The sequence below is a fragment of the Pleuronectes platessa genome, chromosome 14, assembly GCF_947347685.1.
Source record: "Pleuronectes platessa chromosome 14, fPlePla1.1, whole genome shotgun sequence".
NCBI classification, from domain to species: Eukaryota; Metazoa; Chordata; class Actinopteri; order Pleuronectiformes; family Pleuronectidae; genus Pleuronectes; species Pleuronectes platessa.
In genome coordinates, this window is record NC_070639.1 from 23,236,953 (window position 1) to 23,249,394 (window position 12,442).

Sequence of the window (12,442 nt, forward strand, 5' to 3'; positions counted from 1 at the left end):
AAAGGCCCCAAACAGGAAATATTTGCTTGTGAAAACCTTTTTTTTACTGTTCTACAAATGAACTATTTCATGTTGAGGCAGTGAACCATGGTGTGAAATCTTTCAGTGACGTGGGAGTTTATTAAAACAACAAAGTGCGTCAAACAACGCGGGGGTAGTGACATCTGGATGTGTCGCTGAAGAAGAAGAAGAAGAAGAAGAAGAAGAAGAAGAAGAAGAAGAAGAAGAAGAAGAAGAAGAAGAAGAAGAAGAAGAAGAAGAAGAAGAAGAAGAAGAAGAAGAAGAAGAAGAAGAAGAAGACGAAGAAGAAGAAGAAGAATGCATCCCCAAGCATTTTAAATTCATTGACCAAATATTTAACCTTCTCCTCATCAGACGCTGACAAAGCTTTTCCTCTGTCTTGTAAAAGAATATTCAGGTCTTATCTCTCACAGGGTGTTGATGGATTGTTATGGATGGATTGTTACAAATCGTTATGAACGGGATTTTCTGTAAAATAATATTCTGTAGAACACAGAAGTCTGAGAATTTAAAGGTTATCAGGACGGTCATAGATATCTTCAGTTCGATTACCATGTGTTTGATTCACTGAACAGATATTCTCTTGAGATACCACCCATCGAGTCCTGGACATCTTCTACCTGAAGCCATGGCCGGTTCCTCTCTATGCTGGAGAACGTTCTCCCACCCAGTCCAGCAGCTGAGGTCAGCAAGGCTCTGCAGGAAAAGACGAATACAGGCAGCTGGTTCCAGTACCTGCCTCCCTCCCTCCAGCACTGACTCCCAGCACGTCCTGCGCCCCCTGGCTCAGCCAATCCTGTAGAGCAGCTCCCTGCATCTGTCTCTTATCATTTCCATTTATGCTGCTTCAATTATTTAAAATTCCCATGAAAAAAAAAATCATAAATTATATCCCTGCTGGGATTTCCCTTCTTATTAGTTCAGTTTATCTTAAAAATATCGTGTCCTAAGTACAGAAGTTCAGGGGTTGGAAAACCACCACATAGTTGGTCTGTTTACAACAAACTCCTTCTCAGCTTGTTTATATCCCATAAATCCCAGTTTCCAAACACTTTTTTTTTTAGCTTTTTAAGTTTCTGTGGACTCCTCCCTCGGTTTGGTGGTGAGTAGATGAGTGAAATTTAATTTTACTGTGAACTATTTATATCTATAGGGTCAGACATGATATATAATATAATAAAGATAACAGAGGGTTCAAATGTTGATGAAGTTTATTTCATTGTTATGTTTCTTTTGTCAAGACACGCTGATTTTGTTAGCCCAGGAAGCTCTTAACATGATCCTAATCCAAATATTACTTGATGTTTGCTTGGGTTTTAATGTTCTCCTCCAAATTATACTTACAAATTTACACAAAGAGCCATTTACGGTGAAAAACTATCATAGTTTCAGTTCACAAAAGTAAGCTTGTTCCAACTAAAGGATCAACAACACTATCAGTCAGTCGCATTTTCACTTTAACCAGAGTCAAATTTGAAGGAACTCAAAATATGTTTGCTATTGAATCTCAAAGCCAGAATCCAATGCTTCCAATTGCTGTTTATAAAAAACATTTAACACAATCTTTAACATGTTCCTTGAATCTTTTACTTGATGTCAAACACTTTATATTCTGTGCTTCTTACCGGATTGAAATCACAACATGAAAGAAAAGAATCAGTTGCTCATGTTTATTAGAAAGTCTAATTCATTTTTATTTCTCCTATACCCAGATGGAAACACAGACTTCAGGAAAACCACATGAACACCCCCCCCCAAAAAAAATAACAGCTTGACAAGTACATTACATTTCTCAATAGCTGGAAAAGTGTGTGTTTAAGGCTGTGGCTCCAGAAGCGCACTTAGTGTTACATTAATGTTTCTAGATCCGAGCAGCTGGTCGCTGTCTTTTTAAATACACACACCCCCACACTGTGGACCTGGTGACTGGGAAAGAGGGGAAGGACTCATTCAACTGGGATCAAGTGAGTTGGAGAACAATATAAATCAAATAAAGCCTATGTGAGTGTGGAATGTAAAAAAAAAAAAACACAATATAAAAAAAGATATCTGCACAGAACAACACCGGTCCTGAGAGTAACCAGCTTTGTGTTCTTGCTAATCTCTGTCCAAGATATTCATATATGTTTTGAAAAAATATGAAAACCAATATGATGTTCCAGAAAAAAACTGAATGAACTCATCTGTAAAAAAACACAACATACTACGTAGCACCAGTCGGTAAAAAAAAAAAAAATCATGCAGCAAATCGTGTTGCCTTCCTTCTCGCTGTGAAAAAGACTACTTCAAGAATTTGGTTGTATAACGTCCATTTGTTGTGGATCCAGTGCAGCCACCATTGCTTTGGTCTTGCATCCATACAGTATGGCCATTGTGGATGGTTCTTCTCAGAATCCCCTTCACAGAGGTAACAGCTGGCCATGTGTGTCACTTTGCTTCTATGTTCTCATTGCAGCGACGACTCCTCGGTTGAGTGGCGCTGAGGACGAGCGGGAGAGAGGAACACGGTCAGTCTCTGATTGGTCTCTGTACATTTATCCACTGATTTAGTTCTGTTCTTTGAACTTTTGTCTTTGAACAGTGCAGCAGACATTGGGGCAGTTTATCTGTCTGATTCATGCTGTGTATTTTAAATGCTGCTGTTCACTGAGCACAGATTAGATTAGATTCAACTTTATTGTATTTGCACAGTACAAGTACTTATACAACGAAATGCAGTTTAGCCTCTAACCAGAAGTGCAAAAAAAGGCACTAAAGTGCAGAGTATTGTGCTTATTTAAAGTGGAATGTAAATAAATAGGTATGTACAGTAAGAAATATATCTGGAATAGTACAGTATTAACAGGTATTGTATGATATAAGAACTATGAGCAAGATAAATATATAAAGATATATAAATATGAATATACTATAGGTGGGATAATACAGTAGTAAAAAAAGTAACAGTGTAGTGCAAATGTTCAAATGTTCAAATGTTCAGTGGTTGGAGAGGGGGTAGTATAGTCACTGGAGAAGGTTTGTGTGTGTGGGGGGGGGGGGGTGCTGCTGCTATCACTGTGATGGTACATGGGTCGAGTTCTGCAGGCTCTGCTAAACTACTAATAAAAAGTGAACTGTAGAATCAAGTTTTTGGGGGATTTCGTTACAGCCCCCGCCCAAAGCTCCATGTCCTATCTCATGTTGGCTTCCTGGTGTTGCTCCTCAGATGTGCAGCGATCACGTACCTGGTTTCCCACAGGCGTTCACACACTTTTCAAAGGTGTCGAAGCGATTCTGGTTTCCGCCGCAGCCTCCGTACCAGAAGCGTGCGCAGCCCTGGCTGGCGGCGTCGAAGTGCCACTTCAGGACAAACTTGGCACATGAACCTTCCTCTTTGGAAAGCTGGCAGATGTCTACAGCTGTAGAGGCAGCTGGGAGGGGCGGGTCAAAGAGCAATCAGTGAGAGAATGAGAATGAAAACACACTACATCAGACGTATCTGAACACTAAGGATGATTAGCAGGAAATGTGTCATGGTCATTATACTTAACATAATGACTAATACTTTGCCAGTGAAATCATCATGTTGTGGATGGAAGCCTTTCATGTTACAGAACAAAGCAGGATTTAGATTCTTCCATACTCTTGAGCCCAGCGCTGATGAGGTACTGACACATTTAACTCGAAGTTTCTTCCCCAACAAAAAAAAACAAAACACAATAAAGTTTGAACAAGTCTTTCCATTCATTCTATCGGAGGTTACGACTTGGCTCGCTCCCGGGACAAAAGCAGAACCTTCTCATTTTTCCATGCTTGTCTTTTATACTTTCTCCATCAGTCATTTAGAACATCTGAGGTGGGTAGGGGGGGGGGGTTGTAGTTGAATACAAAGAACTTGTTGTTTTGCTAAGTGAGCACAGTTTGTGGAAAGTGAATTATGCAACACCAATAACTTGCAGCATTGGTCAATATACTGTATGCCCGACATTAGGTTTGCGGCCTCTAAGCTCTGATCCTAATCGTGTTTGAAGGATGTGGATTTTCTGGTTTCAAACTGGACCATTAGGACATAGTCCGTTTCTCTTTTAGTTTGGCGAGCGTTTGCAAAGCTTGCAGATGAAACCACATCAGAAGTAAAAGGAAATTAATGGTCAGAAAATATGCAATTTGTTATTCAAAGTGTATTTTTCTCAGTGAGTGTGCATCGTATCTCACCAGGAGCCGGGAGGATCTCCACCTGCTCACTCTGCTGCACCTGGGACTGAGGCTCGGGCTCGGGCTCTGGAGAAACATCAACATGTCAATGTGATTTCACTGGAAAATACTTTTACCTGACCAAAAACTAAGAGGAATGAAGAATTCTCAAAATGGTGTCTAATGTAAAGTTAATACTGATCACTGACATGTGCTTATTACTTCTACGTGAGGTCATAATCCAGATTTCTTATCATATCAGTGACAAGTCATAAAATTACTATTTAAGTTAAAGTTATCATAATTTTCTCCTTTGAATCGTATATACTCCAAAGACTTGCTAAGCCCTTGGCCCTCACCACATTCTGAAACATTTATATAAAAAAAAAATAGAGCGGCACTTAATACAGAAGCTTTTCATAAACAAAGATACATTTTTTTTGATGTAATATTGTCTAAAAGCTTAAATAAATGAAGCTTCTTTTCAGAAGTTGTAGACATGAGAGCAGATGAACTCAAATATCTTCCATATGAATATTCCAACATATTATTATATTGTTAGCTAATTGCAGGCTGACGATAATGCTCGGTTACTGCTGTGAGTGTAGTAGCTCGTTACTCAAGCACGCTAATATCTGCAGCCCACTGTGGGGCAGTTTAATTAATTCTTCACGTTTCTGCCACCCTTTTAAAATATCCCTCTTATCACAGTCACATGTACAAGTGGAAAAAACGAAAGCTTGACGTCCTGCAACGCCTCGTTCTGGCTGGTGAGCTGTGACAGTAGCTGCGGTGGAGCCAGGTTTAGCAAGCGGTTAGTTCTACGTTTAGCACGTGGGGCTGAAGCTCAGGATATAATGGTTAGATTTTGCCATCACGCCAGGTGACGGCACATTCCCTCGGCGGGGCCTGGCAGCAGGACACTTACCTGACCTCATGCAGTGTTTCAAGCAGAGGGTCTCAGTGTCGAACCTATTCTCATTGCCGCCACAGCCTCCGTACCAGAACTGTGTACAGATCCCGCTCTTTCTGTCAAAGAACCATTTAGCCTGATAGTCTTTGCACGGCACTCCAGGTTCAGAGTCAAGTGAGCATGGGTCTGCAAAAGTCATTCAGATTACAACGTGCAACAAACACACAGCAGTGATGGAGGACAGACAGGGAGACAGGACGAGTTGGTGTTAAGATTAAATCTACAACTACATGAGAAACCAGCCGTTATCAAGTAAGAGATAAATACAAACAGTTCAAACAAGTCTCAGTGCTGATATGGGTCATTCATCACAGGGGGAAAGAGAAAAATGCATTCCACATGGCATTCTACAGAGGGGGTCAGGCTCAAGGTTTTAATAGCAGTTTGGACACAGCAGATGATCAAGTCACTGTTACAGGTTAGTTCATTTAGTCATCTGCAAGGCTGTGGGTGTGCTCCAGGCTATTTGCATGAGTCAACCCCAGAAATACTGTATTTATATCAAAACTGCAGCTGAGTCCAGTCTTCTAGTCCTTTTCTAGTCCCACTGGAGAATCAACGTGCTGAACGCACTCCCCTTTGTCATGAAGACAGCCCTGTATATAACCCTGAGTGAATGGCAGAAGCTAGGCCTGCCTTAATGTACAGCCAGTAAACATGTCCTCAGTTATAAGAAGCAGCAGCTGTGTGTATTAATTCCTGCAACAAATGTGTGCACGGTAAAACGTCTCCAGTATCTCCATCCGCAAACTAAACAAAATGGCCCCCGATGTTGTATCCCGAGCTGTCTGGCTCGTCCAAACACATGACGTAAGAAGATCTAGCACAGACCAGGATTCTGTGGTTTTGAGTGTGAGTGGTCAGACCTACGTGATGTGTTCACTTGAACTGTCACTGAATCACAGCAAAGCACCGTTTGTGTTTGAGTGAAACCATCAGACTTTATCTATGTGACTAACAAACTGTTGAAGAAAAGAAGCCCCCCCCCCTGCGAGTGTAGAGAAACCTACATTGGGACTGAAAGACAACTTATCGTTAGGTATATATCATTATGTATACACACATACACAAACACACACACACACACACACACACAAGCACAGACGCAGAGTCACTCACCAGTTTCCGGTATGTCCAGAGGTTTGGTCTTTACAGTGCGGGTTCCTTGGCTGGTCGGCTTATGCTCTGCTGTTTCTGTCAAAGGGAAACTCCCAATTAGGAGGCAGCTACAAAAAGGCATCACTCTGTATTCAAATGTTAACAATGATAACAATAATTCTATTAATAGAACCTAACAGGAGGGCCAAAAAGAGTGAGAGGATATTTAGGGGTAAGAAGAATTAAGCTGGATTTGTCTGCATGCAGTTTTTACAGTGTGTGTGTGTGTGTGTGTGTGTGGGTGTGGACTCACTGGTAGTGATGATGCCTTTGCGGGTGGAGACCACTTGTCCCTCTGCAGTGTGGGCAGTGACCACAGCGTGATACGTCTGAGCGCTTTGCAGGTTGTCCACAGAGAGCTCAGCGCCGGACACGTTGGTCTTCAGCACGAGGACGTGGTCGGACAAACGCGTCACCACCACCTCAAAGTAGACGAAGAGTTTGGGGTCCGGGCTGCTCCAACGCAGCTTCAAGCTGCTGGAGGTGACGTTGGAGACGTGCAGCTCATCTGTATCTGTGATTGTGAGAGAGAGACACAAAGCTGATGTGTGAAATAAGTGTGACAAAGCTACTACTCCTGTCGGTGAAGAAAACAGAAACAACTGGTACAAATCAAACCTTCTGCATCCAGAAGTATTTTAAGTCCACGTTATTACCTTTGTGCTTCCTTGGATGAACTGCTTGATGATTTTCATGCTGTTTCTGGTGCTTCCTGTAAATGAACCAGTATAAAGTGATGAAACCATCAAAGTTGTCAAGAGATGAACAGTGAACAGGGACGGGGAACTTACTCGTGTTGCTGTGATGAAGTGAAGGGGTTCTTCAGGGGCTGGTCACTCTGGAACCACTTGCAGTTTTTGGAGACTTCGGGGGACATGTAGAACGCGTTTTCAACTGGAAGGCAAAGCAGCAACAAACAGGGTCTCACTCACAGGGACTTGAACACAGAATTGACTTGAGTGACGTTCACTGTCTGTCTTGCACTTACTGCTGATGTACTTTGGCAGCAGTTGGCTGAAGGTCTGGAGGTGTTTGTCATAAAACTGTGAAAGGCTGTCCAGCCTCTTGAAGAAGACATCCGACGGCTCACTGGCCATGCGGGACAACACCCGGTTGTCTCCGGCACTCAGCTGCCCTCCCACTCCCAGGATGACCAGGAAGAAGCCTCTGCACTTGACCTCGGTGGCGATGCGCACCAGCTGCTGCTCGTCTTCCTCGACGCTTCCTGTCACAAAGAGGAACAGCACTCTCCTGTCCCGCTGGAGAGGCGCCTTGTCGAACACCTGCTCCACCGTGGATTCGATGGCAGCTGCCAGGGCCCTGCCACCCTCGAGCTGCGGTGTCTTCTCCAGCAGGAACGTGACGATGTCCTGAGCTGAACTGTGCTCAGTCAAGCCGATATCCACATGGATGGGAAGGCCGGTTTTGTTCTGGATGAACTCGTAAGGCGCCTGCTGGATCACAGACACTCTGGCTTGGTGAACAGCTGATGTGGGATTGGAAGACACCTCTAGGTGTTCTACGATGTGAGCGATGTAGCGTTTGATCTCAGTGAAGACAGCTGGATAGGTGGAGTCGGAGCTGTCCAGGACGAAGGCCATGTCGATGTCCACGTCTGTGGTGGAAGACCTCCGATCTCGGCCGGTTGTCAATGGGGGCACGTAGTCACACATTTGGTCCGGAGAGCAGAAGTCTAACAAAGAAAGTTATGTGATTATTCACATTCCCAAATCTAAAACTCCATTCACTCTATTTCCGACTATCCCCGAGTCTTTCTGAAGATATGGTTGGAGATCAGAAAACCTAGTGTAAAATATAAGTGTAGAAAGGCAGAGCTCTTACCAAAGCAGACATGGCAGCTCATAACCTTTTGGATGACTGCATTGTACTGTGCACTGCCAGGAGCGGGGAGCACAATCACCTGGGCCAGGGCTGTGTTATTGATCTGTTGTGCAAAAAGAAGCAGAAAATACACAATTACATTTCTTCTTTCTCTGGTTCACACACTGGATCCCTGAGAAGTTGTCCGTGGAGTCGTACCTGCAGCGCTCTGGTGAGGGCTCTTTCCTCACGGCTGACCAAGAACAGAGTGGCGATTCCAGCATCATGCAGGCGGAGAGCCGCATTAGTAACTCCTTGAACCTGACCGAGGGCCCCACCGACAAAGAAGACGGCCACCTTCCTCATGAGGAAGCCGCTGCGCACCCTCTTGAAGGTGTTCTGGGCCACGAAGCTCATGGCCGACGGCAGGTTGCGCTCCTTGTTGGTCTGCAGGGTCTGAAGTCCCTCGATGCGTTGGACCAGCGCACGCTTCTTCATCGCGTCGGCGAACCGAACCTCGGTGGTGACTTCGCTGTTGTACAAGGTCAAAGCGACGCGGGCCCCTCTCGGGCAGTTGCTCTCAGAGATGGTGATGTTCCGGACCAGGTTCAGGACCGCGTCCCGCATGTTGTTGAAAGCTCTGCGGTCGACATTCTGAGAGGCGTCCAGGGAGATGGCCAGCTCAGTGGGGTAGAGCGGGCATTCCAGCTGACCTGATGGTGAACAACACACATAACAGTGAATACAGCACACACACAGCAACTGTGTTAGTTTGAATCAAAGTGTTGTGTACTCACCATAACAGCAAGCTGTAAGAGAAAAATAAACAAGAGTATTAAGACATTTGTGCAGCACAACACACGTGAACATTATTTACTTTGAATACTGTGGAGCGTCATGGTTGATAGTTGTGATACTCACGGCAGTTGTCTCTAATCTTCTTCACCAGGTCACATTGCTGAAGGGACCGAGGCAAATGGAAACAAATGTTAAAAGATGTTGACGCCAGAAATAAATGTTATTCTTTTCATTCATTCAAATAATAGAAAATAAACGAGACACTTACCACAACCCCTGGTCCTCTCGGCCCTTTCTGACCCTGTTGGAGACAAAAACTATTGAATATGTCCAGACTAACAACCAGTGCCATGCAAGACATCCTTTCCACGGCTTATTTAACTTAACATGATTACATTTAGCAGTGTATATTACATCATAAGTTTCAAATCCACATACGTAAACAGACATAATTAAGAAGAGGTGTTGCGAATCAGAGATTTACACTTTCTCTATCATTTCATCTTACAACGTAAAGTGCTTAGTTGCTTACATATGGCCCAGAATATCCGACCTCTCCTTTCTGTCCAGCTGAACCGATGTTCCCAGAGACACCCTGGAAAGAATTAAAAGGGAAAGAATATAATTCACTTTGAAACTCTGCCATCTGCCAATAGTTTAGAAAAAGAGTTTGAAGTCTCTTCCTAGATGTTACAACATTAACGAGCATGCTAATGCAGCTCGTTCACGTAACACACTGCACGTGTCCAGTGAGCGCCAGAGTGAGTACTGAGGAATACATAGCATGGTCATGTTTACAGAATCCCTTACCCTCTGTCCACGGTTTCCTTTGGGTCCAGGTCCACCTTCAGGGCCAATGTCACCAGCTGCTCCCTACATAGATGTATAGAAGTAAAGTGAATAAAAGCAAATGAATGAAAGCAAATGACTGACATCAAATGACGGGTCCAACGCCCAGTGTGGGATTTCTTTAGTTACCTTGATTCCGGGGAATCCAGGGAAGCCTTCATCACCCTATAGATGCATACGAACATTGGTCGTTAAGTGAAAAGAGTGAATAGTTTATTGATAATCCTGAGAAGGTAATTTAACTTCTTGATCACCACATTACAAAGTGTAGTATTTCACTTGCCTTTCTTCCTTTGGGCCCTGCGACACCAAATCCATCTCTACCATCTTCACCCTACAAGGAGAACAGTATCTTCACTATTCCACCTTTCTCTGTACAGATTTTATTAATTCAACTGCAATTCACTATTCTAATGAAAGAGAAACCGGAGCAACAGACACACAACAAAAACACACCACGTTCATTCACGGGCATAAAGGCCACAGTAAGAAAATTGCTTCTAAGAGTATCTCTTATTGTTTGACTAATAATTATCTCCTCTATTATAAAGACATTTGGTTAATTAAGCCAAGTACTTCTTATACTTTAGATTTTTATATTTAGATTTCATCGGTTTTGCATATACAGAAGATGAAGGTTCATCCTTACAGCTTCACCCCGGGGGCCAAGAGGTCCGATGATCCCCTTTGGTCCTGGATCTCCTGGCTCTCCCTACAGAGGCACAGAAATGGGAAGATACAAAACAAAGGAACAGAGACAAACAGATTTTAAGAGAGTATTATTTCTTTGAGCCGTCAGGTCAGTTGCTGTAGATTTAATTAAACTCTCATGGGTTTATTGTTTCTTCAGCAAAAAGGGCCTTGGTGTTTTCTTATAGTGCTTTAATGTTTGCTCAGTCGACACATGTGTGTTCAGTAATGTGAGAGAGCCTGTCCTCGTCTAGGGTGTTTAGAAATGAACCAGAGAACATAAGCCACACGAAATTGTGTTTCACTCATTACCTTACGACCAATAAATCCTCTCCTGCCCTTGTCCCCAACAGGACCTGGGATACCACCAGGACCCTAGAAAAAAATCATCCAGACATTAGAGTCGTGTTTACTGTGTTACAGACAGAGCTGAATGTTCTATTTCAAAGAATGGACCAGGTTTACTCACCCTGGGTCCAGGGTTTCCATCTTCTCCTCTGGGTCCTGGGGCACCATTCGGTCCAGAAGGACCCTTGAACAAAGAACAAACCAGACATTGATGAAGCACTGCTCTTCTTTCAGATTAAATCTCAAATTCAACCCCTGAGTGTAGAATGAACACAGATTTATAGATTGTTAAATACTACATAATTCAGTGAAAAACGATTTGTCATATTGCCAATGCTGCAGATTTGCAGGGATGTGTTTGATGTATTTGTCGACTGAATAATCAGCGAAAAATGGTGTGAAAATGAATTGACTTACTCTGGATCCTCCGATGCCGGCCTCTCCCTGCACACCATTGACTCCGGGTATTCCAGGTGGTCCCTTTAATGACATGCAAGCATCACAATGTTCCAGTTACTGTCACACAAAGTCAGAGCAATAAGTATCATATAATGTATGTTGTCAGAGGAAGGCTCTTACAGGCTGTCCAGGTGAGCCTCTCCTGCCATCAGCTCCCTAATGAAGGAGGAATGGAATTAAATCGTAGTTTTAAAAGCAAATACAGAAATGGTAGATGAAGATTGCAAATTCTTTACCCGTCGTCCGAGTTCACCAGGGCCTCCCTTCTTTCCATCCTGACCAGCATCTCCCTGGAGTTTTGGAAGATATATCCCAGAAAAACAGACCCATACACAAACAACAATGAAATATTGAACTGGAAAAACTTCGGGAAGTATAATGTTGAAAGTACACTCGCAAGATATCGTTTGCACAATGTGGACATTACCGTTGGTCCAGCATCACCGGGGTCTCCTTTCGGTCCTGCTTGGTTGTTGTCTTGTCCACTTGTGCCCTATTAGACAGATATCATATTTCAGCTTCAGCTACACATAAACACCCGAAAAGACCGGGAAACCGGGAAACATGTCCTTATGCAAAATGTACAGGAGAGAAAGGAGGGAGGGTCACACCAATCACATTCTGATGATCAGACACAGACCAGCTTCACATCTGCCAGCTGTGCAGCTCCGTCTCAGACTCAAGTAAGTTTTAACTTACTACTTTAAGCATTAAACTAAACATTAACAACCGTACAAATATTGTAACATTACTCAATAATTAATCTTCATCACTTTAATTATCCATGTGTAAGACAATTTGTCAACAGTTAAATATCTCTTTGGACAGCAATGGTCTATAATACTCACAGGGTCTCCTCTGATTCCCTCCTCCCCTCGGTCTCCCCCTTGTCCTTTGGCACCTTTGGGACCCTAGAAACAATAAATATGTTTAATGAGAATTGCTCTGCACAATCGACATGACATAAAGATTTCATTGGAAAATGTGAAACTCAAATTGCATTGAGTCACTCACTCTTCTCCCCGGGTTTCCTCTGTCTCCTCCCGGTCCAGCGACTCCACTTTTGCCCTGAAACCGTTCAAAAGACGCCACATGAAGACATTGGTGGAACTTCAATTTCCACATGACTGATGATGATTCTATATGATACAA

The 12,442-nt window shown here is 43.3% G+C and overlaps 1 protein-coding gene across 4 annotated transcripts in view; it reads right to left on the reverse strand.

Annotated features, from left to right (window-relative positions):
- Positions 1 to 1,677: 1,677 nt before the first annotated feature.
- The window catches only part of col6a3 (collagen, type VI, alpha 3), a 66,076-nt gene continuing 55,311 nt past the window's right edge, over positions 1,678 to 12,442 (reverse strand). For 3 of the 4 annotated variants that reach the window (XM_053440543.1, XM_053440545.1, XM_053440546.1), the window contains 27 exons: positions 12,305 to 12,358; positions 12,139 to 12,201; positions 11,718 to 11,783; positions 11,527 to 11,580; positions 11,411 to 11,446; positions 11,249 to 11,311; positions 10,953 to 11,015; positions 10,796 to 10,858; positions 10,443 to 10,505; positions 10,077 to 10,127; positions 9,923 to 9,958; positions 9,755 to 9,817; positions 9,477 to 9,539; positions 9,213 to 9,245; positions 9,068 to 9,104; positions 8,944 to 8,955; positions 8,366 to 8,859; positions 8,168 to 8,270; positions 7,314 to 8,018; positions 7,117 to 7,219; positions 6,982 to 7,037; positions 6,579 to 6,839; positions 6,287 to 6,361; positions 5,123 to 5,293; positions 4,216 to 4,281; positions 3,246 to 3,431; positions 1,678 to 2,500 (listed from right to left, as the gene is read on the reverse strand). In XM_053440543.1, coding sequence (XP_053296518.1) covers positions 2,460 to 2,500; positions 3,246 to 3,431; positions 4,216 to 4,281; positions 5,123 to 5,293; positions 6,287 to 6,361; positions 6,579 to 6,839; positions 6,982 to 7,037; positions 7,117 to 7,219; positions 7,314 to 8,018; positions 8,168 to 8,270; positions 8,366 to 8,859; positions 8,944 to 8,955; positions 9,068 to 9,104; positions 9,213 to 9,245; positions 9,477 to 9,539; positions 9,755 to 9,817; positions 9,923 to 9,958; positions 10,077 to 10,127; positions 10,443 to 10,505; positions 10,796 to 10,858; positions 10,953 to 11,015; positions 11,249 to 11,311; positions 11,411 to 11,446; positions 11,527 to 11,580; positions 11,718 to 11,783; positions 12,139 to 12,201; positions 12,305 to 12,358 — 3,081 coding nt within the window. In that variant the 3' untranslated portion in view covers positions 1,678 to 2,459. The remainder of the gene's footprint in view (positions 2,501 to 3,245; positions 3,432 to 4,215; positions 4,282 to 5,122; positions 5,294 to 6,286; positions 6,362 to 6,578; positions 6,840 to 6,981; positions 7,038 to 7,116; positions 7,220 to 7,313; positions 8,019 to 8,167; positions 8,271 to 8,365; positions 8,860 to 8,943; positions 8,956 to 9,067; positions 9,105 to 9,212; positions 9,246 to 9,476; positions 9,540 to 9,754; positions 9,818 to 9,922; positions 9,959 to 10,076; positions 10,128 to 10,442; positions 10,506 to 10,795; positions 10,859 to 10,952; positions 11,016 to 11,248; positions 11,312 to 11,410; positions 11,447 to 11,526; positions 11,581 to 11,717; positions 11,784 to 12,138; positions 12,202 to 12,304; positions 12,359 to 12,442) is intronic. The other variant, XM_053440544.1, reaches the window with a different exon arrangement.